Genomic DNA, 25,990 nt, shown 5'->3' on the forward strand with positions numbered 1-25,990 from the left:
TGATGTGGGGCTCGATCCCACAAGCATAATACTAGTTCTACCAATGTCACAAATGGGAAGATCCCATTCTTTTTTATAGCTGACTAATATTTCACTGTATACATATAACACATCTTCTTTATCCATTCATCTGTTGATGGACACTGAGGTTGCCTCCATCCTTTGCTTATTGTAAATAATGTTTCAAAAAAACATAGGGGTGCGTACAACTTTTCGAATTAGTGTTTTCATTTTCTTTGGGTAAATGCCAGTAGTGGAATTACTGAATTGTACTGTATTTCTATTTTTAATTTTTTGAGAAACCGTAACACTTTTTGACCATAACATTATATTCCGGCCTTATAAAATGAATAATCTGACAACATTACAAGACAGGCCTTGTAAAATTAGTAACTCAATACCACTTGATGGGAGAAGCTTTTATTGAAGCAATTTTATAATACCATTAATAAATACTATGTAAGATATAAACCACTTTTTATACGGTGTGACTTAAAGAACTATCAAGGTAATGTTATTATCTTTTCCCCCAAAAGCTCTTTTCCTAAATATTTACTTCTGGGACCTGTGTTTATTTCCAGGTGAGAACTGTGTTTAGATGGTAGAAACAGCTTGAGGTCCATTAATAAAGAGAACACATTTGCAATTTTATTTATACTTTTCCATTTATCAAAAACATAGGAGGTTAAGAAAAGTATACACAGAAAAACAATGTACAATGTATCAGCAAATTTTAATCCAAAGAATTATTAACTAGAAGGATTTTCTCATAAGTGTCAGTTTTCAAACTATCGCCCATAGAAATCTAAGGTTCCACTGGGGACACAGCAGGATTGAGGGACAAGGAAGTCTACAGGTGTAGTCTCATCTCTCCTTTAGCTAAAGAGCTCTACTTGTCTCTGTTTTATATAATACAGTTTAATGCAAAAAAAAATTAAGTTCTATTCTTTGAAAAAAAATTTTTTTCCAATGGTATGGAAGTCACTAACTTAGTCAAAGTTCCTAATTTCACAGAGGAGACAAAAAGGCCTCAGAGAGATTGTAGTTTGCCTGAGGTCAAAAACCCACCTAGTTGCAGGCCAGGAATGTGCTAATTTAGGTCTTACTGAGCCTAGAGTTTTATGCCAATTACTTCCTCATAGTCAGGAAAAACACATGTGTTTTTAAGGATAACTCAGAGAAAATGAATATATAAAACTTTGTCATGTGGCTCAATAACGTTCAGGCATTAGGCACAACATAACTTTCTAACTAAATTATAAATGTTGAAGTCATGAACAAACATAAAAGAACAGAAGTTATCTTAACTCCTATTAGTAACAGTCAATATACTCAATTTATAAGCACAAAGTTTTTTAACCACAGGACAGGGAACTTGAAGGAGAAAATCTTTAGTTGAACCAAAGAACCTGAAGCTGAGGAAATTCTTCCTTGAAAGAATTATTCATTTCCTTCAAATAAAACTTGGTTTTAGCAAAATCAACCAATAAATGAGTTACCTGTGTTGTGAGTTATTTATAGCAAAATTTAAAACACAAAACAGATTTCTCCTTACCATCTAGCATGCCCTGTCCGACCTCTCATCATTAGTTGGTATGTACAAAAGACATGACTAACTTTAATTACAATTGAAGTCCAGTCAGAAATTATAGGTAAATCTTCATTTCCATGTGAGGACTTTTCTCTACCTTCCTCACGACAGGAAGGGAGATGTACCTAATGGGCGAATTTGGGAGAAGGCACTAAGCAGTGTGTACGTGGTTGCAAATCTCTTCTCTGAAAAGATGTGCCTGCCACAGTAACATCAATTCAGGCCTGTTCTCATCTTTTTGGGATGGGCATCTAACATTTGTTCCCCCCGTTTACAACTGTGTGCGGAAGTGCCTAATTTGGGATAAAGTATTGGGAAGCTCACTGTGGCTACATGCCTAAACCACATCCTCCAATTTGTTAGTATGTATCAGTAATAAAGTTACTAAGCTTATCTCCATCTGCCTGACTCCTGTGTTCTCAACTTAGAAAAAGAAGAGCAACGCCATCTGCCACCTACCCCACCACAGTTCCAAGAAAAATGGCCAGACAACACTTAGAAATGCTTTCTTCCTTGACTTCATAACGAACATTCATTGTTCAAAGCCACATACTTTAAAGAGGGAAAAAGTTGACAAGAACAATTTCTGAAGCAAACATAGAAAGTCAGACAGAATGAGGAGACAGAGGAATATGTGCCAAATGAAAGACCAATACAAGGCTTCAGAAAAATAACTAAATGAAAAAGAGATAGGTTATCTACCTGATAGAGTTCAAAGTAATGGTCATAAAGATGCTCAGCAAACTTGGGAGAAGAATGGATGGATTCAGTGAGAACTCCAAGAAAGAGAAAATATAAAGAAGAACCAATCAGAGCTGAAGAATACAATAACTGCAATGAAAAATACACCAGAGGGAATCACCAGCAGAGTAAAAGCTGCAGAAGAACAGATGAGTGATCTGCAAGATAGGGTAGTAGAAACGATCCAAGCCAAAAAGAAAAAAGAATTTTAGAAATGAGGATAGGTTAAGGGACCTCCTAGAATCACGCCCCGCATCAGGTCCCCTGCTCAGGGAGCCTACTTCTCCCTCTCCCTCTCCCTCTGGCCCTCCCCTCCCACTTGTGTTTGCTCTCACTTGCTCTGCTCTCTCTCTCTCAAAAATAAACAAGAAAAGAAAAGAAAAGGCCATAACTTTAAGTAAGAAAATTACAAGAGAAAGAGTTTTATTGGTACAAGCAAACATACAGTAAAGGTAATAGAGCAATCACTTTTATAAAGCCAGTATGAAGGTTAAAAGACAAAAGTAGTAATATCAATTATATCTACAGTAATTAGCTTAGGGACACACAAAATAAAAAGATGTAAACTAAGACATCAAATACATAAAACAAGGAGGGGTGTAAAATTTAGTGTTTATAAAATGAGTTTGAACTTAAACATCAACTTAAAAGAGACCGCTATATACATAGGATGTTACATATGAACTTCATGGTGATCACAAACCAAAAATCTATAATCGATAAACAAAAAAGAAAAAGAAAGGCATCCAAGCATAACACTAAAGAAAGTCCTCAAATTAGAAGGGAAGAGAGCAAGACAATAAGGAAGCCGAATGAAAGACCAAGATTGAGGCCTCATTTATCCTGAGCCTATGCTACTTTTGTCCACATCAATAAGACCATGAATATACCATCAAAACCATAAACCTATGTGCATTGATTGAAATGGATATTTTAATAACAATGATACACAATGGAAACTAGCTGCTATTTAAAGACTCCCTATCATACTCATCTTAGTCATCAATCACCAACTTAAGTGATGGCAAGGTAGATACGTGTGAACTTCATTTTAAAAATTCAAATTGTGGGGCACCTGGGTAGCTCAGTCAGTTAAGCGTCTGACTCTTGATTTTGGCTCCGGTCATGATCTCAGGGTCGTGAGACTGAGCCGTGCATCAGGCTCCTCACTGACCATGGAGCCTGCTTACCCTCTGCCCCTCACCCCGTGCTTGCACTGCCATTCTCTCCTTTAAAAAAAAAATCAAATATTTGCTTGATTTAGCTATTTAGAAAATGCTCTACAATTGCTCAGCAAGACATTTTGTAAAAATTGAAACAAGTGCTATAAGTAAAAAAAGATGCTGTAAGTAAGAAAGCAATAAAGGATGTACTCTCCTGTAAGAAAATGCCAAAAATTTTAACTTAAAAAGAAAAATTAATCTTTTTAGGATTATAAGTTTATGTAATTCATAAAAGAACTTTTCATGGATTCTTCTAAATAATTAACATCCATATGGGATTGTTTGGACTCTAATCATTCACTTACGCATATGGGTGGAAAAAATTGGTAACAGCAAACTTTAAAATTGTTATAAACCATTGTCAACCAGAAAATAAGTCAAGGTATCTAAGTGTACATTTGGTTAATGAGCAATAATATTTACTTTCTAAAATTGAATTTCAGTGTAACTTTTCAAGAAATATAAAATGTGTCACTTTTGGGGTGGCTCAATCGGTTAAGAGTCCGACACTTTTTTTTTAAGATTTTATTTATTTATTTGACACAGAGAGGGACAGCCAGTGAGAGAGGGAACACAAGCAGGGGGAGTGGGAGAGGAAGAAGCAGGCTCCCAGAAGAGCATGGAGCCCAATGTGGGTCTCAATCCCAGAACCCCGGGATCACGCCCTGAGCCGAAGGCAGATGCTTAATGACTAAGCCACCCAGGTGCCCCAAGTGTCCGACTCTTGATTTCAGCTCAGGTCATGATCTCAGGGTCGTGAGACTGAGCCCTACATAGGGTTCCATGCTCAGCGGGGAGTCTGCTTGAGAGTCTCACTCTCTCTCTCCCTCTTGTGCACTCTCTCTCTAAAATAAATAAAATCTTTAAAACAATAATAAAATATGTCAGTTTAATTATATTTATTGAATAAAGTTATCTCTTGAAAGTAAGAGCTCCAGGAACAACAACAACAAAAAAATCACAAATTTTCTGTCTCATTTCCTTATTAGCACAAATAATTATGTCTTTTACTAGTGTGTATAAGTCAGTTAAACAACTCAGGATTTCACCAAATTAAAAATAAAAATTATATCAGAAATCTGAAACCCAAGGAAAAAAAGATAAGACTATATAACTAACCTTCAATAAGTAACTCTCGATGCCATTATTTGAAGGACACGAGCTTGAGGGTGGAATCACGACATTCTCTCTTGGAGCAACATATCTATCGAGAGGTAATCTATTACTGATATTTCTGACGTAAGGCAGTTCCAAGACAGGACTCATAGTAACAGTGTGAAGGAAGTTCCTTTTCTGCTGTTTTTCCACTAGAAGTTTGGTTCTGATCTCTGCCAGCCTCTCATTAGTCCTGTTAAGATTACAAAACACAATGCTTAGTATTTCATTTCTCCCCAAATCACTCCTAAATGACTTGTATTTTTTTTAAGTTTCCATAATAGTAAACAGAACATGCCCTTAAATGGTGTTTTAACACTGAAAATGTGACAGAGAAGACCTACTATATATATTATAGGTTTAAAATTGTTCTAAATAAGTACATATATTTCTTGGGACTCCTAACTAACAAGTAATTCAAAATAAGGAGGGAGAGAAATGGCTATCAGTGATATACACGGCTTAATAGGTAATAATTGCTGCCCTCCAGAATGGCAGTACTTATGAGACTCTTGAGGAAGCCATCACACATACTTATATTTAGTAAACACTTTAGGGATATAAAAATAAACCACCCCAGGGGGCTGGGGGGCTCAGTCAGTTAACCATCTGCCTTCGGCTCAGGTCATGACCCCAGAGTCCTGAGATCGAGCCCCACGTCAGGCTCCCTGCTCAGCGGGAAGCCTGCTTCTCCCTCACTCTCTGCCTGCTGCTCCCCCTTCTTGTGCTCACTCACTCGCTCTCTGTCAAATAAATACATAAATCTTTAAAAGAAAATAAAACTACAAACAAGCCATCCCTCAAAGACATTTTCAAGCATTTGCTTTCACCACTCTTGTACATTTCACTCATTACCTCAGAGAAATTGAGCATTTGGCAACTGAGGAATAATTTAGACCAACAATTGCTAGGGGAGAAGTAGATGGCAGAGTCGTGATCAGAAAGAACTAAAACAGCTCCAGATGCGATTAGGTTATAACACAGTTACCAAGGTACTGGAGGTGGAATCTGCCCTTTCTGTCTTCCACACACCTCCTTGTCATGTCCACCATGGTGCTATTTTTAGCCACTTTGGGAATTACACTGCCTTTCACCCCTAGGTGAATCTTTCTGTATGTATATACCCTTATGTAAAGTAGAAAAACTATAAAGAATAGTTTGTTTCAAAGCACCCTCTAGTTAAGAATACCAAAGATCACAATCAAAAAACTAAATCTACCAAGCTGTGAGGATGTGCAGTATTGGTACTTGACCTTTTGGGTTAAAGATGTAATCTTCCACAAATAAACTCCCTAATATTAATAAACTCATTTCTATTTAGGGTAATTCTGACAAACAATTTTATAATAATATGCTGTCTGTCTAAATTATAAAGCTTCAAACAATTAGCTTAAACACTAGGCGATCAGATTAACTGAAAATATTGAGGGGAAAAAAAATAAAATCATGTAAAACTGAAAAAGGAGGAGCGATGCAAACTGTCTTGGCCTAACATCTCACAGTTCATTTATAAACATCATTTTCCAAAATTATGCTATCCAGTTGACTTTCACTTATTACTCATCTCATGAACCTGGCTCCATAAAAATTATGCTTTAGAGGCAAATTAATAAGCTACATCTATTTTCTATGATTCTGTTTTAAATTACCTGTTCAGTTCATTTGTCAATGACGTTCGAACTTTTACTTCTTCGAAATACAATTCCTTGTATTTTTCCAACTCTGTTTTATTAGAATGTTCTTGAGAACTTTTCATTTTGGATAGTTCAAATTCCAGATCTTTCACTCTGAGTTCCATCTGACTACTTATTAAAGCATTATTACTGTCTCTTAACTGTCCTAAGCTTTCTTGAGACGCTACTTGTGCCTAAAGCAAATGAAAAACATTGTTTTAAAACAGTTATAACCTGGGTGATTATAGTATATTTCTTTCCTTTAGTTTTGAGTCAATGATTCAGAGAGCAATTTTAAATGTGAAAAAAGCTGCAGTGTAAGATATTTATCATCAATGTCGACTGAATTAAATCTGAATGATAAAGTTCAATCATTCTTATATTAGAACTCACGCAATATGATAATTCAAAGAATAAGAGAATCATTTAAAAATTTTAAAAAGTGAACAATACAACTTAAGAATAATCCAAGTACATGGGGCTCCTGGTGGGGTCAGTCGGTTGAGCGCCCGACTCTTGGTTTCTGCTCAGATCGTGATCTCAGGGTCCTGAGATAAAGCCTTGTGTCATACTCAGCATGGAGTCTGTCTGAAATTCTCTTTCTCCCTCTGTCCATCCCCCGTGCTCATGCTTTCTAAACAAACAAACAAACAAATAAGATCTTAAAAGAAAAAAAAAAAAAAACCCAAGTATGCTACAATTTTGCTTTTAAGTAGGCTCCATGCCCAGCATGGAGCCCAATGAGGGGCTTGATTTCATGAGCCTGAGACCAAGACCTGAGCTGGTCAACCAACTGAGACACCCAGGCACCCCAAAGTTCAAATTTTTAGAGCACAATTTTTTCTTTTCCTCTCAACAGTCTTGTTTTATACCAACTGGTCTTAAGAAATAAAATGATTCTCTACTATGAATCATTCCGAAAGACCAATTTAGTGAGAATGATGATGAAAACTGAAATTTTTAAAGGGAAGGAACAAATGCTTCCAGAAATTTACCAAATTGCTATAAAGGAAGTAGAGGAAAACTATACAATGCATATAACCAAAATGTAATTTGCAGTGAAATGAATTAAAGCATATTACAGATCAATAAATTAACCTGTAAAAACAGATTGACTTCTCTTAATTTTTCCTCCATATCCAGCCTTGCCCTTTTGTCCAGTTCCCGTTTATATTGTTCTATTCTACTGTATTCTGCCATATTGAGTTCTGCATGACTCTTCAGGTTTACTACTTGTTGTTCCAACTTCTTTTTATCCTTCTCTAGTTTTTCACATTTTTTCTGTAGTTCCTTCATAGATAATAACTTCTGAGAGAGAACCTGGTTTTTTTCATCCAGTTGTAGACATTTTGAAGATGCAGTTTCTAGTTTTGCTGTAAGATCATCAACCTGAATAAATAAAATAATACAGTTTGGAAGTAGAGTGAAAACAGTCTAATGCAAAACTATGACCAAAAATTTTTTTGAAGATTTTATTTTTAAGTCTCTACACCCAACATGGGGCTCAAACTCACAACCCCAAGGTCAAGAGTCACATGCTCTACTGACTGAGCCAGCCAGGTGCTCAAATTTTAAATTAAACTCATTTTCAACAAAATGTTATCTATACTGTAGCAGAGTCTTGGAATGTGGAACCTTGAATAACTCAGGAAATCAGGAACAAAATTAAAACCACTAGGAGTTACTAAAAGAGATGTCTGCTATCGTTCTCTTTGCCACCCATTTGTACTTGATTTTATACTTTTATTTCTCTATGATTGTTTCAGATCTTTCCTGCATAAAATAACTGTAAGTCACGTCTTAGTACAAAGTCGCTTGACTCTTCCCCCTCACCTTAACACTTCATAATTTTTTTAAAAGATTTTATTTATGTATTTGAGAGGGAGAGAGAGTGAGAGCACAAGAGCAAGGGGAGGGAGAAGCAGCCTCCTCACTGAGCAGGGAGCCTGGCGTGCCACAGTACATCATTAGTCCCAGCATGCCAGGATCACGACCCAAGCCAAAGGCAGACACTTAACTGACTGAGACACCCACGTGCCCTGGTACTCCATAATTTTTAAAGAAGTTTTAGGAATATCATATTGACTTATGTAGGTCTGAGCCAATAAATGCTTATCAAAATAAGACTTTGAAAATAAGACTCTAATTAATGAATCTATAAATACTGACTCTAATACCATAAGCCTTTTTCTTTTCTTTTCTCTTCTTTTCTTTTCTAAGATTTTATTTATTGAATGACAGGGAGAGAGACAGACAGCGAGAGAGGGAACACAAGCAGGGTGAGTGGGAGAGGAAGAAGCAGGCTCCCAGCAGAGCAGGGAGTCTGATGCGGGGCTCAATCCCAGAACGCTGGGATCACGCCCAGACTGGAAGGCAGATGCTTAACGACTGAGCCACCCAGGTGCCCCCAAAGGCTTTTTCTAAATTACAAATGTTTTATGCTAATCTGAATTGCAGTCTGAGGAGAAATGATTCGCAGGGTTAAGAAATCACATCTCTAGGTAAAAAAAATTTAGTGAGATGATCCACATATTTTTGGACCATAAAGAACACAAAAAACAAAAAACCTTAATTCAACAGTGCTACAATCCTTTGTTACTTCCCACAAAATAAGAGAACATACTAAGCAACAAAAACAACCAAAAAACTTGCTGGAGTTTCAGTGATGCTGAGTTGGGAAGAACTTCTTTCCTTTAGATATGATTGGTAAGACAAGGTGAGTGGATGTGGTGGTTTTATAAATTCCTTGACACTTCTCCTATGACAATCCCTCCCCTTAATATGTGCTTGCCTTAGCAACTGGTTTCTAGTGAATAGAATATGGCGGACTGCTATGTGATTTCTTTTTATTATGATATGTTAGTGACCACACAGTACATCATTAGTTTTTGATATAGTGTTCCATGATTCATTGTTTGAGTATACACCCGGTGCTCCATGCAATACGTGCCCTCCTTAATACCCATCACCGGGCTGGCCCATCCCACCCCCAAAACCCTCAGTTTGTCTATAGTCTCTCATGGTTCATTTCCCCCTGTTTACCCCCCTTCATTTGCCCCTTCCTTCTCCTACCGATCTCCCTGCTATTCCTTATGTTCCACAAATGAGTGAAAACCATATGATAAGTGTCTTTCTCTGCTTGACTTATTTCACTCAGCATAATCTCCTTCAGTCCCATCCATGTTGATGCAAATGTTGGGTATTCATCCTTTCTGATGGCTAATAGTCCATTGTATATATGGACCACATCTTCTTTATCATTCGTCTGTTGATGGACATCTCAGCTCCTTCCACAGTTTAGCTATTGTGGACAATGCTGCTAGGAACACTGGGGTGCATATGGCCCTTCTCTTCACTACATCTGTGTCTTTGGGGTAAATACCCAGTAGTGCAATTGCTGGGTCATAGGGTCTGCTATGTGATTTTGAAGGCTAGGTTAGAAAATGTGATATAGCCTCCATCTCACTTTCTTTTTCTAGGGAAGCTCACCCTTAGAATCTAGCTGTTGTGGGAAAGCCCAGGCCACCCACTGAGTCTTCATGTAGATATTCTAGCTGAGACTGCCCCAGCTACCATCCTAGCCAAAAGCCAGCCTCAACAGACAAACATGTGCACGAACAAGGTTTTAGGTGATTCTAGTTCCCAGCTTCCAGTCATCCCAGGTGATGCCAAATGAAGAAGAAATGAGTTGGCCTTATTCAGCCTTGTCTAAAGATTTGTGAACAAGATAAATGTTGTTTTGAGCCACTGGGTTTTGAGATGGTTTATTTTGCAGCAATAAATAATTGGTACAGATACTGATATCAAAAATGGGGTGCTGCCATTAAAAAAAAAAAAACTAAACTAAACTAAAACGAAACCTCCTTTGAACCAGGAAGTGGAACCTGAAAGGACGTAGAGAAGATTGAGAACCAAAAGGGCTTCCAAGAGACTGCTAGTGGAAACCTGACAGCCCTTAAAGAGGCTTACAGCAAAGGTTTCTAGACAAGTGAAGAAAATGACACTACAGGGAAAGGAACTCGTGCCACAAACACTTGAAAGTAAAAATGATAGGAGAGATAAGCTACAGAAAGACTATTCGATACGAAGCAACCAGGACTTACTGGGTTCAAGTAGCTGCTCCTCATTTACAGCCTCTCTACATGCTGAATTGTCAAACAATGCTAAAATAAAGAAATGGCTTCTGGGTTAAGAGCAAATCCAGGAAAACATGGCCTATGGATGAAGCCAAGACTATAAAACCCTTTATTAAGAACTTGGAAGGATGTAAGGTGCGCCTCGAATTTCTTTAAGGATCTTCAGAGTATGAGAATTTTAAAGGCACTGTCAAATAAGAGCTTCACAGGAAACCTGAGGTGAAAAGCTTATCTCAAAAAGATCCGGGAGAATGGCTTTTCTAATGGCATGAAAATCATTAATATTCACAGAAAACTCAAAAACTGAAGAGAATTATAGTACCAAAACACTGCTTGCGAGCTTGGACTAAAAGAGACCAAGATAGTACAAACAGAAACTAGGCCTTTGGGTCTTAGAAGTCCCACCAGGAAGAAGCAGGCTAAAAAACAGCTACAAACACAGGTCATTCCTTATGAAAAGGACAGAACCGAGAGCTCAAAGAGGAAAGCAAAGAGCCATGGAGAAGCATTCCCATGGTTAGGACTAAGTCCTAACTGAAGAACTGAGCACGCTTCAGGCTGTATTTGAAAACTGCTATGGACTTGAATGCTTCCCATCTTCATTCTGAATGGGAGAGTCCTTAGCAGGTTTCCAGAATGTTGCATTTTGAGTGGTAGAGAACGGTCTCTTTAATTTCCAAGTCTTCACATTGAGAGGACATGTACTCAAGGGACTATACTTTAGGCACCTTATCCCCGCTGCAACTGATTAAGATGGTAAGATCTTGGACTCGAGCCTGAACCTGATGCCATGATAACTGAGATTTGTGGGAGGTATTGGGAGGAGGTGAGTGTATTTTTTATGTGGGAGGAATACAAAAAATTGTGGCTGGTGGGTAAATTACACTGATTTTTAAATGTGTCCATAGGTTTTTAAATATTCATTCCATTAAAAAAATTAAAGACTATGGGTCAACCTTAGTGACTTTCTCCTCACAAACAGAATACGGTAAATGTCATGCTGTGTGTATATTCCAAGGCTAGGTTACAAAAGGCCATAGAGCTTCTGCCTTGCTCTGTATGTTAGGCTGCTTGCTGGAATTTAGCCCCCCATCTTGTGAGGTGGCTCAGGCCACAAAGAGAGTCTCGTTGTGCCAGTGTAATAAGTGCTTCAGCTGCCTGCCCTAACTATAGTCCTAGGCAACACCCAGGATCAACACCACCAGACATGAGTGAACAACTCTTCAAACAGTTCCAGCCCCAAACCTTTCAGCTGCCCCACCTGAAGCCAGGGGAACAGAAACAAGCTGTCCTGGCCACACTTTTCCTAACAGTAGATTTGTGAACAAAATAAATGTTATTTCTTTAAGCCACTAAACTTTGGGGAGTTTGTTAAGAAAAGACAAAAAAGACAAAGAGAAAAATGGGCGATAAAAAGAGTGAATAAGATACATATATAGAAGAATTGGTCTCCATTAAAGTGGAAAGTAATAAATGTTAAGATTAATTTATTAATGACAAACAGTGCTAATGAGAAGCAGCACATAACTAGAAGCAAGATCTAATCAGTTTTTCTCTCCATTTTCCCCCACTTAGGATGACATTACCTGTGCATTCTTTATATATGACCTTTATTATGTTGAGGTACGTTCCTTCTAAACCTACTTTGTTGAGGGTTTTCATCATGAATGGATGCTGTACTTCGTCAAATGCTTTTTCTACATCTATTGAAATGATCAGATGATCCTTCTTCTTTCTTTTATTAATGTGGTGTATCACATTGATTGATTTGCAGATGTTGAACCACCACTGCAACCCAGGCATAAATCCCATTTGATCATGGTGATTATTTTTTTAATGTATTGTTAAATTCAGTTTGCTCAAAAAGTTAAAAACAGAGCTACCCTACAACCCAGCAATTGCACTAATGGGTATTTACGACCAAAGATACAGGTGTGATTAATGACTACAGGAAGTCTTTTTCTTTTAATATAGGAAAAGATATTTAATTTCACTCTGTATTAATTAATGAAAATGCAAATTAAAGCTCCATTGTAATACAACTTTTAAAAATCTGACTGACATAAACAGATCAACAATGTTTTAAAGACTATGGTTTTGCAGTATGGAAGTTCCTCAAGATGTTAAAAATAGCTACCCTACGACCTGACAATTGCACTATTAGGTATTTCCCCCAAAGATAACAGATGTAGTGAAAAGAAGGGCCATATGCACCCAAATGTTCATAGCAGCAATGTCCACAAGAGCCAAACTGTGGAAGGAGCCAAGATGCCCTCCAACAGACGAATGGATAAAGAAGATGTAGTCCATATATACAATGGACTATTACTCAGCCATCAGAAAGAATGATCACCCAACATTTGCATCAACATGGATGGGACTGGAGGAGATTATGCTGAGTGAAATAAGCAGAGAAAGACAATTATCACATGGTTTCACTCATTTGTGGAACATAAGGAATAGCAGGGAAATCGGTAGGAGAAGGAAGGAAAAAATGAAAGGGGGGGATAGCAGTGAGGGAGATGAACGATGAGAGACTATGGACTACGGGAAACAAACTGAGGGCTTTAGGGAGGAGGGGGATGAGGGGATGGGCTAGCCTGGTGAAGGGTATTAAGAAGGGCACATATCGCATGCAGTACTGGGTATTATACGCAAACAATGAATCAGGGAACACTATATCAATAGCTAAAGATGTACTGTATGGTGACGAACATAGTCATAAAAAATAAAATAAAATAAAAAATTCAGTGTGCTAGTATTTTGTTGAGGATTTTTGCATCTATGTTCATAAGAGATAGTGGCCTGTAGTTCTCTTTGCAGTGTCTTTATCTGGTTTTGGTATCAGGGTAATACTGGCCTCATAGAATGCATTTGGAAGTTTTTCTTCCTTTTCTGTTTTTTGGAACAGTTTGAGAAGAATAGGTACTAACTCTTCCTTGAAATGCTTGGTAGAATTTGCCTCTGAAGCCATCCGGTCCTGGACTTGGTTTTTTTTTTTTTTTGGAGTTTTTTTATTACGATTCAATTTCTTTGCTGGTTATCAGTCTTCAAATTTTCTTTCTTCCTTTTTTTTTTTTTTAAGATTTTTTTTTTATTTATTTATTCGACAGAGACAGAGACAGCCAGCAAGAGAGGGAACACAAGCAGGGGGAGTGGGAGAGGAAGAAGCAGGCTCGTAGCAGAAGAGCCTGATGTGGGGCTCGATCCCAGAACGCCGGGATCACGCCCTGAGCCGAAGGCAGACGCTTAACCGCTGTGCCACCCAGGCGCCCCAATTTTTTTCTTTCTTCCTGTTTCACAGTTTTGGTAATTTATATGTTTCTAGGAATTTATCCATTTCTTCTAGATTGTCCAATTTGTTGGCATAGAGTTTTTCATAATATTCTCTTAGAACTCTGCATTTCTGTGGTGTTGGTTGTTATTTCTCCTCTCTCATTTGTGATTTTATTTATTTGGGTCCTTTCTCTTTCCTTTCTGATAACTCTGGCTAGAGCCTTATCAGTTTTATTAATTTTTTCAAAGAACCAGCTACTGGTTTCATTGATCTCTTCTATTTTTTTTAAAGATTTTATTTATTTATGTGACAGAGAGACAGCCAACAAGAGAGAGAGACAGCCAACACAGCAGGGAGTGGGAGAGGAAGAAGCAGGCTCCCAGCGGAAGAGCGCGATGTGGGACTCGATCCTGGAATGCCGGGATCATGCCCTGGGCCGAAGGCAGACTCTTAACGACTGCGCTACCCAGGCACCCCTGATCTCTTCTATTTTTACTTTTTTTAAGCTTCCATATCATTTACTTCTGCTCTAATTTTTTTGAAGATTTGTTTATTTGAGAGAGAGAGAGTGGGGAGGGGGGCAAATGGAGAAGGAGTGAGAGAATCCTCAAGTAGACCCCTCGCTGAGTGTGGACCCTGAAGCAGGGCTCAATCCCAGGACACTGAGATCATGACCTGAGCTGAAATCGAGAGTTAGCCACTTAACCAACTGAGCCACCCAGGTGCCCCTATTTCTGTTCTAATTTTTATTATTTCCTTCCTTCATTTGTTCTTCCTCTTTTAGCTTCTTTAGGTGTAATATTAAGCTGATTGAGATTTTTCTTGCTTCTTGAGGTAGGCCTGTATTGTTATATACTTCCCTCTTAGAACCACTTTTGCTGTATCTCAAAAGTTTGGGCAACTGGTTTTTCATTTTCATTTGCTTTCATGTATTTTTAAATTTCATATTTCCTGGTTGGTCCATTCGTTGTTAAGCAGAATGTTACTTAGCCAACATTTATTTGTGGTCTTTCAGATTGTTTCTTGTGGCTGACTTCAAGTTTTATAGTATTGTGGTCAGAAAATAAATACAATCTTTTTGTATTTATTCAGGCTTGTTTCATGGCCTAATACGTCATCTATTCTAGAGAATGTTCCAGAATGTGTATTCTGCTGTTTAAGGATGGACTATTTTGAATATATCTCTTTAGTCCATCTAGTCCAATGTGTCATATAAAACCACTGTTTCCCTGTTGACTTTCTGTTTAGTTTGATCTGTCCATTGATGTAAGTGGGGTGTTAAAGTACCCAACTATTGATTATTTCTATTCCTTCTGAAAAAATCCAAATTGTACATTGTGTTCATGGATACTTTTGTAATTAGGAATAAAAGCAACTAATTCCATGAAAATATATTCCATTAAAATATATAAATATAAATATTTATATAAGTATAAATATAACATATATAATAAATATATATATATATAAAATAAAGTAACCTAGTATTATTGTATTATTATCGATTAGTTCTTTTATGTTTGTCTTTAATAATCTTATGTATTTGGCTGGTCCCATGTTGGGTCATAAACATTTACAATTGATAGATCTTCCTGTCAGATTGTCCTCTTTATTATGATGTAGTGCCCTTGTCTCTTGTTACAGTCTTTGTTTTAAACTCTATTTTGTCCAATGTAAGTATTGCTATTCTGGCTTTCTTTTGATGTCCATTTGCATGATACATGTTTCTCCATCCCCTCACTTTCAACCTGCAGGTGTCCATATGTCAAAAATGAGTCTCTTGTAGGCAGCATAGAGATGAGCCTTTTTTTTTTTTTCTTTTTTATCCATTCTGACATCCTATGTCTTCTGATTGGAGCATTTAGCCTATGTATATCCAAAGTCAGTATGGATAGATATGTATTTGTCATTTTACTACTTGTTTTGTGGTCGTTTCTGGAGATTTTCTCTGATCCTTTTTTGTGTTTTTGATGCTTTGCTGATTTTCCTTAGTGATATATTTGGGTTTCTTTCTCCTCTTTGCATATCTAGTAATGGTTTTGTTTTTGGTTTTCTTTTTAGAGACAGCATGAGTGGGGTGGGGAGAGGGAAAGAGAGAATGTTAAGCAGACTCCATGCCCAGCATGGAGCCCATTGTGGGGCTCAATCTCACAACCTGGAGATCATGACCTGAGCTGAAATGAAGAGTCAGATGTTTTTTTTTTTTTTAAAGATTTTATTTATTTAGTTGACAGAGATAGAGACAGCCAGCGAGAGAGGGAACACAAGCAGGGGGAGTGGGAGAGGAAGAAGCAGGCTCATAGCAGAGGAGCCTGATGTGGGGCTCGATCCCGTAACACCGGGATCATGCCCTGAGCCGAAGGCAGACGCTTAACCGCTGTGCCACCCAGGCGTCCCGAAGAGTCAGATGCTTAACTGTCTAAGCCACCCAGGCACCCCTATTAGTGGTTTTTGATATATGATTTGTATATAACCTCTTCTGCGTATAGCAGTCTTATCTTAAGTTGCTGCTCATTTAAGTTTGAACCCATTCTTTTCTTCTCCCTATGCTTTAGATAAGGTATTATATTTTATATCCTTTTTTTCTGTGTTCCTTAGGTTTTACATAAATGTTCATTTTTGCTACTTGTTTGTGTCCTGCCTTGATACTGTCACTTTTGGTCTCTTCTTTCCACTCAAAGAGTCCCCGTTAATATTTCTTGCAGGGTTAGTTTAGTGGTCACAAACTCCTTTAGTTTGTGTCTGGGAAACTCTCTCTCTCCTTCTATTCTGAGTCATAGGCTTGCTGGATGGAGTCTTCATGGCTACAGATTTTTTCCGTTCACCACGTTGAATATATCATGCCACTCCCTTCTGGCTTGCAAAGTTTCTGTTGAAAAAATTCCTGCTAGCCTTAAGGGGCTTCCCCTGGAAGTTACTGCCTTGTTTTCCTGCTTTTAAGATGTTATCTTCATCAGTATACACTGCAAATTTAATTACAATATGTCTTGGTGTTGGCCTGCTTTTGTTGATTTCGATGGGACTTTTCTCTGCCTCCTGGATCTTGATGTCTGTTGCCTTCTGCAGATTAGGGAAGTTTTCTGCTATTATTTGTTGAAATAAATTTTCTTACCCTTTTTCTCTCTCTTCTTCTACTGGGATTCCTATAACATGAATGTTATTACATTTGATGGAGTCACTGAGCCCCCCAGGTCTAGTCTCATTTGGCATAATTCTTCTTTCTCTCCCTTCTTCAGCTTCAGTGCTTTCCATTAATTTGTCCTCTAGGTCATAATCTGTTCCTCTTCCTCCAGCCTGCTGTCCATTGCATCAGGTGTGTTTCTCATCTCACCGATTGCACTCTGCATCTCTGATTCTTTTTTAACTCTTTTATCTCTGTTGTGAGGGTCTCACTGATGTCTTCCATTCTTTTCTCAAGTCCAGTGAGTATCCTTATGATCACTGCTTTAAATCCTCCATCAGGCATGATATTTATAACTGTCTCACTTAAATCTCTGGTCCCGTGGCCTTATGCTGTTCTTTCATTTGAGATTAATTTCTCTGTTTTCTCATTTTGTCTAAGTCTCTACCAGCTTCTCTGTGTTAGAAAAGCCAGTTATGTCACCTGCTCCTGAAAGTAATGGACTTATGAAAAAGATGCCATGTAGTGCCCAGGGTCTGGCACTTAGGGGAGTGTCTCCAGTGTGTGCTACATGGACTCTGCTATTGTGTTCTGGCTGCTCTATCCTTCAGGCCAGTTATCGGTAGAGGATCTCCCTACCTGCTGTTGGCAGTGTTTGGTACCTGGCCTCAATGTAGCAACTTTTAACTAAGTGTGCTCTGGTGTGCTTGTGAAATAAGATCTGTCACCCCCTCCAATGGAACTGAGGCCCTCCCAAATCTGGTCAGGAGACATGGTGTGGGCAGGGGCTTGTGCTGGTCTTCTGGAGGTAAGGCCTGCTGTGCTGGAACTGAGGCAAGAATGACTGAGCAGGCAGCTCCACTGGAGTGCAAGGGGATGTTGCTGGTGCAAGCAAACTAGGCAGCCAGTGTCAGAGCTACACTGCTCCCCACAGGTGGCTCTCTGTTTGTGCTGAGGGCCAGTGGAGGGAAATGGCGCCAGCTGGTTCCTTTGCTCCCAGAGAGGTGTCTCCATGAACACCGCCTCGCAGGGATGTGCTCTGAAAAGAGCAAGTAATCTCCCCACTGTATGCCCCAGGCATTGTTCAGATTGCTGTTTCCATGCTGCATGCTCCCGGGTTGTTTGCCTGCCTCCTCTCCAAGAGCAGCACAGTGCCCTACAGGCTCTAGCCCAGCCAAGCTCAATGACCTTTAGAACTCCAGGCTTTAAGCCCCCCTAGTTGTAAGCACTTGTGAAATTCAGCCCCTCTCATTTTCCAAGCCAGTGCCTATGGGGAAACGTTCTCTTTGTGCATTCCCATGTACTCCTTTCTCCTGCCTTCTCCATGACCACGACTCCCTCCCCTCTGCAGCAGCCAGGATCTGTTGCTCTCCTAAACCACATCTCTGTGCTTCCTACCTTCTCCGATGCGGTCTCTTCTCTCTCCTTAGTTGTAGAGTTTGTTCTGTCAGTCTTTAGGTAGGAGGTGAACCTAGGCTCCTCGTACTCTGCCACCATCTTCCTTTCTCTTAAGACATTTTTCTAGGAGTCCCTTCAATTACAAATTACTACGACTAGGCAGGAATGCCTCTATAGAATTTCCCCTCAAGTTAGGGGAGAAGAAAGACTGGCAAGCAGAGAGAGAGTATGATTTGAAGTAGAACAGCTGAGAAACCAGAAATAGTTTAAACCAAAATTGGACCTTTTACCTGATCTCCATTAACTGAAATTCTAAAAGAAATAGGCAGCCTTGAGTATTTTTTAATCAATCGAATACTCAATCTTCATTCTACTTTCATCAGTGAGGAAATAAAGAGAACATTATGGAATCCTTTTTAATCTTTTCAGTAGCAAACCAAATGAACTGTCCTTTGGCACTATTTAAATTAAATATAATTTCTCCTTTCTCTTACTCCAAGCTTATTTGTGTGGGGAGGTAAGTAAGACCATCTCATCTTTATGTTGTACCACAATGCTTCCCCTTATCATACAAACTGGCTTTGAAATGTTTTTGGAATTCAAATTGCTAATCCATTTGCCTCTGATAACTCAGTTAAACACTACCTGATATTTTACAGCTGTATTCTTGAAATAATATAATGAAATGTTTATTCCATTAATTATGTATTGAGCTATTACAATACCTTATCTTTCTATTTAAAGTCCAAGAAGATGGATACAGACAACTGTGTTTTCTGAGAACGTAGGATCTGTGCCAAGAACAGGATCAGCACCAGTGTTATACACAAGAACCAAGTGAAAAAGTATCTGTGAGTTGCAAGATGATGGATTAGCAAGATTTGAACACAGGAAAGCCGACGGCCCACAGTTCATCTTTTCCTTCCTAGATGGTGAAATTTATGGATGAGTCTATGCTTTATCACAAGTTAATAAAACATAATGAAGTAAAGAGTAGACAGCAGATCCTACAACCAAGATTTGATGGAAATGGACGTGGGAAGCACTGAGTGACAGACTTAAGATATGAATGGAGAAAAGAAACAGGACTCTATCTTTTTGAGCCTAACTTCACATCATATCATGGAGTCAGCAAGGCATAAGCTGGTAAAAGGCTTCCTCGAGAAGCAAAAAATTTCTACAGGAGTAAAGTTAAGTTCTACTACACTGACTTTTTATTATTACATAAGTGAGTGGTAATTTACAAGACGAGCAGGGAAGAATTCTCATAAAATTTGATTGAGGAGTGACATAAGGATAAACAGATAGATCAGTGTATTAGAATTGACAATCTAAAAATAAACTGTCACATTATGGTGAACTGATTTTCAACAAGGGTGTCAGACAATTAAATGGAGTAAGAATAGTCTTTTTAACAAAAGCTACTGAGACAAATGGATATGCACATGCAAAGTAATAAAGTTACACCTCTACCTCACAGCATATATACAAAATTAACTCAAAATATAAGAGCTAAAATTATAAAACTCTTAGGAAAAAAACATAAGTGTATCATTTGTGACTGGATTTGGCAACAGTTTCTTTGATAGGACACCAAAAGACAAAAGCAGATTAAGTATATTTCATCCAAATTAAAAACTTCTTTGCTTCAAATATCACCACCAAGAAAGTGCAAAGGCAAGCTACTGAATAAGAGAAAATATTTGAAAATCCTATATCTGATAAGGGATTTGTATTTAGGATATATAAATAACTCTAACAATAATGAAAAGACAATCCAATAAATAAATGGGCAAAAGGACTGATTTGTTCTTTAAGGAAGATATAAAAATGGATAATAACCGGGGCGCCTGGGTGGCACAGCAGTTAAGCGTCTGCCTTCAGCTCAGGGCGTGATCCCGATGTTGTGGGATCGAGCCCCACATCAGTCTCCTCCGCTATGAGCCTGCCTCTTCCTCTCCCACTCCCCCTGCTTGTGTTCCCTCTCTCGCTGGCTGTCTCTATCTCTGTCAAATAAATAAATAAAATCTTTAAAAATAAAAAAAATGGATAATAACCACATAAACAGATGAGATGCTCAACATCATTAGTTTGGTTTTTTTTTTAAGACTTTATTTGTTTATTTGACAGAGAGAGAGCGCGCACGCACAAGCAAGGGGAGGTACAGAGGGAGAGGGAGAAGCAGGCTCCCTGCTGAGCACAGAGATCGACGTGGGGCTCGTGATCCCAGGACCCTGGGAGCATGACCTGAGCAGAAGGCAGACACTTAACCTACTGAGCCACCCAGGCACCCCTCAACATCATTAGTTTCAAGAAAAATACAAATCAAAACCACAAGATCGATGGAACTCATCAAGTGTATTATGCTAAGCTAAACAAGTCAGTCAGAGAAAAATAAGTACCATATGATTTGCCTCATATGTGAAATTTAAGAAACAAAACAGATGAACACAGCAGAAGGGTGAAAAAAAGAAGAGAAAGGGAGGCAAACCATAAAAGACTCTTAACTACAGAGAAAAAACTAAGTGTTGCTGTAGTGGAGGGAGGTGGGTTGGGGGTGGGCTAGATGAATGACGGGTATTAAGGAGGGCACTTGTTGTGATGAGCACTGGGTGTTGTATATAAGTGATCAATCACTAAATTCTACTTCTGAAACCAATATGTTAATTAACTAGAATTTAAATAGAAACTTGAAACAAACAAACAAAAAAACCCATAAGATGACACAGCACACCCACCAGGATGGCTATAATAAAAACAACAGATAATGACAAACATTGGCAAAAGTCAGGAAAAATGAGAACCCTCAAACACTGCTGATGAAAATGTAAAATGGTGCAGCCATGTTGGAAAAGTGTGGCAGTTCCTTAAATGTTAAAAAAAAAAAAAAAAAAAAAAAAAGGTTAAAGAGAGTAACCATGTGACCCAGCAATTCCATTTATAAGTATATACCCAAGAGAAATGAAAATGTTCACATACAAACTTGTACATGTGTGTCTACAACAGCATTATTAACAACAGTCAAAAAGCAAAACAAACCAAAGGCCCACCAACTGATAAAGGAATAAATAAAATGTGGTCTGTCCACATAGTGGGATACTATTCAGCAATAAACAGAAATAAAGTACTGACACATGCTACAAAATAGGTATACCTTGAAAACATTATGCTAAATGAAAGAAGGCAGTCACGAAGGAACACATATTGTGTGATTCCGTTGATATGAAATGTCCAAAATAGGCAAATCTATAGAAACAGAGAGTAGAGTACTGGTTCCCTAGGGCTAAGAAGAGTAGGGAAGGGGAAACTAGCATAGGGTGACAGGTAAAAGGTACAGGGTTTCTTTCTAGGGTGACAAAATGTTCTAAAATTGACTGTGGTACTCTTTGAATATGCATGTTATGTTCATTTATCTCAATAAAGCTGTTACAAAAAAAAATGTAGCGAGTATATAAAATTAACAGGAAAATCTGTATTTCACTGCTCAAAGCACTGAGTGACTTATTTGCCAAAATTAAATGATTTCAGAGTCCCAAAACTAATTAAAAATTACCTTATGCTTTATCATATTAATCTGAGTATCCATTTCAGTTTAATTGTTTTTTAAATCTCCATGGAAACTAAGCTCTCCATTTTCATATTCACTTACCTCGCTTCTTGTCATGCTTAAAAGTTTCTTAAGTCTGCAGAAGGGATAGAATGAGTAAGTCAGGTTCTTTAAGAGTAAATATTTAATAATTATTTAAATAGATACTATGTTCTATCACATAAACAAATCTATAAATTATGATCTCTCAATTGACCCAATCTCACACTGTTTGAGAACATACTAAATAATAATCTTAGGTAAAAAATATGGAGAAAATTTTTATCACACATATGGCAGTCAAAGAGTTAAAACTGTAACTACATTAAGAGTTCTTATATATGTTATTATTAATATCTATTTTCAGTATATTAATATAATAATCTATTATTAAACAGTGACTATAAACCAGAGACTAGTATCTAAGGTGAAGAACAAAAGCCTACTTATGTATGAATGTCTTAAAAAGACACAAAAATACATTTTGGTACCTACTAACCACAGTCTCCAACTAGAAAATACATATAAAACACATCAAGGGAGATAATTCAAAAGGGAGAAAAAAGAAAAAAAAATCTTTAAAGTCTGATTTGAGAGGGAGAAGGAAGAGACAGAGCTTTAGAAGAAAGGAAATCAGCAAAGAGATAATGTGTGATGGTCTATGAGACTGTTTCAGAAAAAAAAATCTACATGTCTTAGCTAGGACACTGTTAGCAAAGCGAAAGGGATACAAAACAATGCAGAGAAAGAGAGTTAAATGAAAGAAAAGTATTGATGAAAACCAGAGAACAAACTTAAGCACTCAGCAAATAAACAGAAAGGAAGCCCTGTGGGAGCTACAGAGACACTGCAAAGACTTTTTTTTTTTTTTATCTTAGTGGTAAAAACACGACTGCTCATTTTATTCTTCTTTGAGTCACACATATATTTTTCTATGTATATTTTATAATTTAAAAATGCAGAAAGAAAATATAAGCCAGTTGAATTAGAAAAGATGGCAGAGGAGTAGGATTGCTTAGTTTTATCTGGTCCAGAACTCACTAGATAGCTTATCAAACCATTCTGAACACGTGTGAAATCAACCAGAGATCTAAGAAAATAACGGCTGCAATTCTACAAATGGAAAAGTGACCACCTTTGGGGAGGGTATGTGTTGTGTTGAGCACTGTGTATTATGTAACACTGATGAATCACAGACCTGCACCCCGAAACAAGTAATACTTTATATGTTAATAATCAAAAAAAGAAAAAAGAAAAGCGACCACTTTCTGCAAGTCTTTGTTAATTTTCATTTTTATGGCTACATGCTATCCTTTCATTATACTTAATTTTATTTTTATATATAAAAGTTTTTCTTTCTTTACAATTTTGGGATGTAGTTTTCTAACAGACCAAAATACACACGGGATCCAGTGTATTATTCTGTTCTGTTCACCTCTCTGATTATATTCTTTGTTTTCTTAATTTTAATTTTCTTTCTTTTGGGTTTTGGGTCTCTTCTGATTTGTTTAGTGTGTATTTTTCTGGAGTTCTGGTTGCCATTTTAGTATTTTGTTCTCTCATTCATCCATTTTTCTCTGGACAGAATGACAAGATGGAAAAACTCACCTCAAATAAGAGAACAAGAGACAGTAATGACTGCCAAGGAACTAATTATTTTGGCTATAAGATGTTGGAACTAGAGTTCAGAATAACAAGTACAAAGATACTAGCGGGGCTTGAAAAGAGCATAGAAGACACTAAAGAATTACTTTCTGGAGAAATGAACTAAAATCTAATCAAGTCGATATCAAAAACGATGTTAATGACATGCAATAAAAAAAGGAGGTACTAACTGCTAGAATAAAGAAGGCAGAAAGGAGAAATAGTGATACAGAAGACAAAATGAGGGAGAATAAAGAAGCTGAGAAAGAAGAGAGATAAACTACTGGATCACAAGGGGAGAATTCGAGAGATAAGTGATACCATAAAGCAAAACAATATTAGAATAATTGGGATCCCAGTAGGAGAGGAAAGGGGGGGTGGTAGAAGCTGTATTTGAGAAATTATAGCAGAGAACTTCCCTAATCTGGGAAGGAAACAGGTATTCAAATCCAGGAGGCACAGAGAATCCCCTCCAACATCAATAAAAGTAGGTCAACACCTTGACATACAGTAGTGAAGCTTGCAAATTTCAGAGACAAAGAGAAAATCCTGAAAGCAGCTTGGGACAAGAGGTCCTTAACCGACAAGGATGAAAACATAAAGCTGGTGGGCAGGCCTGTCCACACAGAGCTGGCAGGCCAGAAAGGACTGGCATGATATATTCAATGTGCTAAATGGTAAAAATATGCAGCCAAGAATACTTCATCCAGCAAGGCTCTCATTCAAAATAGAAGAAGAGATACAGAGTTTCCAGGACAAACAGAACCTAGAAAATTTGTGAGCGCTAAACGAGCCCTGCAAGAAATATTAAAGGGGATCCTTGAAGCCAAGTGAGAGCCACAAAGTAACACAGACCAGAAAGGAACAGAGACAATATACAGAAACAGTGACATTACAGATAATACAATGGCACTAAATTCATATCTTTCAACAGTGACCCTGAATGTAAATGGGTCAAAAGCCCCAATCAACAGACACAGGGTATCAGATTGGATAAAAAAGCAAGGCCCATTGATAGGCTCTCTGCAAGAGACTCGTTTTAGACCCAAGGACACCTCCAGATTGAAAGTGAGGAAGTGCAAAACCATTTATCATGCTAATGGTCATCAAAAGAAAGCTGGGGTAGCAATCCTTAAGTCAGACAAATTAGATTTTAAACCAAAGACTGTAATAAGAGATGAGGAAGGACACTATCATAATTAAAGGGTCTATCCAACAAGAAGATCTAACAATTGTAAATATTTATGCCCCTAACATGGGGGCAACCTATTATATAAACCAATTAATAACAAAAGTAAATAAACACATCAATGATGATACAATAATAGTAGGTAGGGGACTTTAACGCCCCACCCGCTGCAATGGATAGATCACCTAAGCAAAAGATAACAAAGAACAAGGGCTTTGAATGACACACTGGACCAGATGGACTTCACGGATATATTCAGAGCATTTCATCCTAAAGCCACAGGATACACATTCTTCTCAGGTGCACATGGAACACTCTCCAGAGTAGATCACACACTGGGTCACAAATCAGGACTCAACCAGGGCAAAAAGATGGAGATTATGCCATGCATATTTTTAGAATACAGTGCTTTAAAACTTGCACTCAGTCACAAGAATAAAATTGGAAGGACACAAATATATGGAGGTTCAAGAGCATCCTACTAAAGAATGAATGGGTCAACCAGGAAATTAAAGAAGAATTAAAAGAATTCATGGAAACAAAGGAAAATGAAAACACAACTGTTCAAAACCCGTGAGATGCAGCAAAAGCGGTTCTCAGAGGGAAGCACAAAGCAATGCAGGTCTTTCTCAAGAAACAAGAAAGGTCTAAATACACAACCTAACCTTACACCTAAAGGAGCTGGAGAAAGAACAGCAATTAAAGCCCAAATGCAGCAGGAGAAGAGAATTAATAACGACCAGAGCAGAAATCAATGAAATTGAAACCAAAAGAACAGTAGAACACAGCAACGAAACTGGGAGCTGGTTAAGAATTAGTAAGATCGATAAACCCCTGGCCAGACTTAGCAAAAAGAAGAGAGAAAGGATCCAAATAAATAAAATCACGAATGAAAGAGGAGAGATCACAACCAGCACCAAGGAAATACAAACAATTTTAAGGAACATAGTAGGAACAACTATAGGCCAACAAACTAGGCAATCTGGAAGAAATGGATACATTCCTAGAGACGTATAAACTACCAAAACTGAAACAGGAAGAAACAGAAAACCTGGACAGACCCGTAACCAGCAAGGAAAATTGAAGCAGTTATCAAAACTCTCCCAACAAACAAAACTCCAAGGCGATGGCTTCCTTGGGGAGTTCTACCAAACATTTAAAGAGGAATTAATACCTATTCTTCTGAAGCAGTTTCAAAAATATAGAAATGGGAGGAAAACTTCCAAACTCTTCCTATGATGCCAGCATTACCTTGA

The 25,990-nt window shown here is 37.9% G+C and overlaps 1 protein-coding gene across 28 annotated transcripts in view; it reads right to left on the reverse strand.

The window, feature by feature from the left end:
- The window catches only part of LOC123791704 (ankyrin repeat domain-containing protein 26-like), a 184,442-nt gene that overhangs the window by 10,455 nt on the left and 147,997 nt on the right, over positions 1-25,990 (reverse strand). For 26 of the 28 annotated variants that reach the window (XR_015722489.1, XM_087857833.1, XM_087857831.1 and 23 more), the window contains 4 exons: positions 21,965-21,998; positions 7,482-7,772; positions 6,360-6,577; positions 4,675-4,903 (listed from right to left, as the gene is read on the reverse strand). Coding sequence is in view for 27 of the 28 variants with exons in the window: in XM_087857833.1 (XP_087713959.1) it covers positions 4,675-4,903; positions 6,360-6,577; positions 7,482-7,772; positions 21,965-21,998 (772 nt within the window). In the remaining variant the exon portion in view is untranslated. Of the gene's footprint in view, positions 1-4,674; positions 4,904-6,359; positions 6,578-7,481; positions 7,773-21,964; positions 21,999-25,990 lie in introns of those variants that run through there. The other 2 variants (XM_087857845.1, XM_087857848.1) reach the window with 2 other exon arrangements.

The sequence above is a fragment of the Ursus americanus genome, chromosome 31, assembly GCF_024610735.1.
Source record: "Ursus americanus isolate L20-20 chromosome 31, mUrsAme1.1.p, whole genome shotgun sequence".
Classification (NCBI taxonomy): domain Eukaryota; kingdom Metazoa; phylum Chordata; class Mammalia; order Carnivora; family Ursidae; genus Ursus; species Ursus americanus.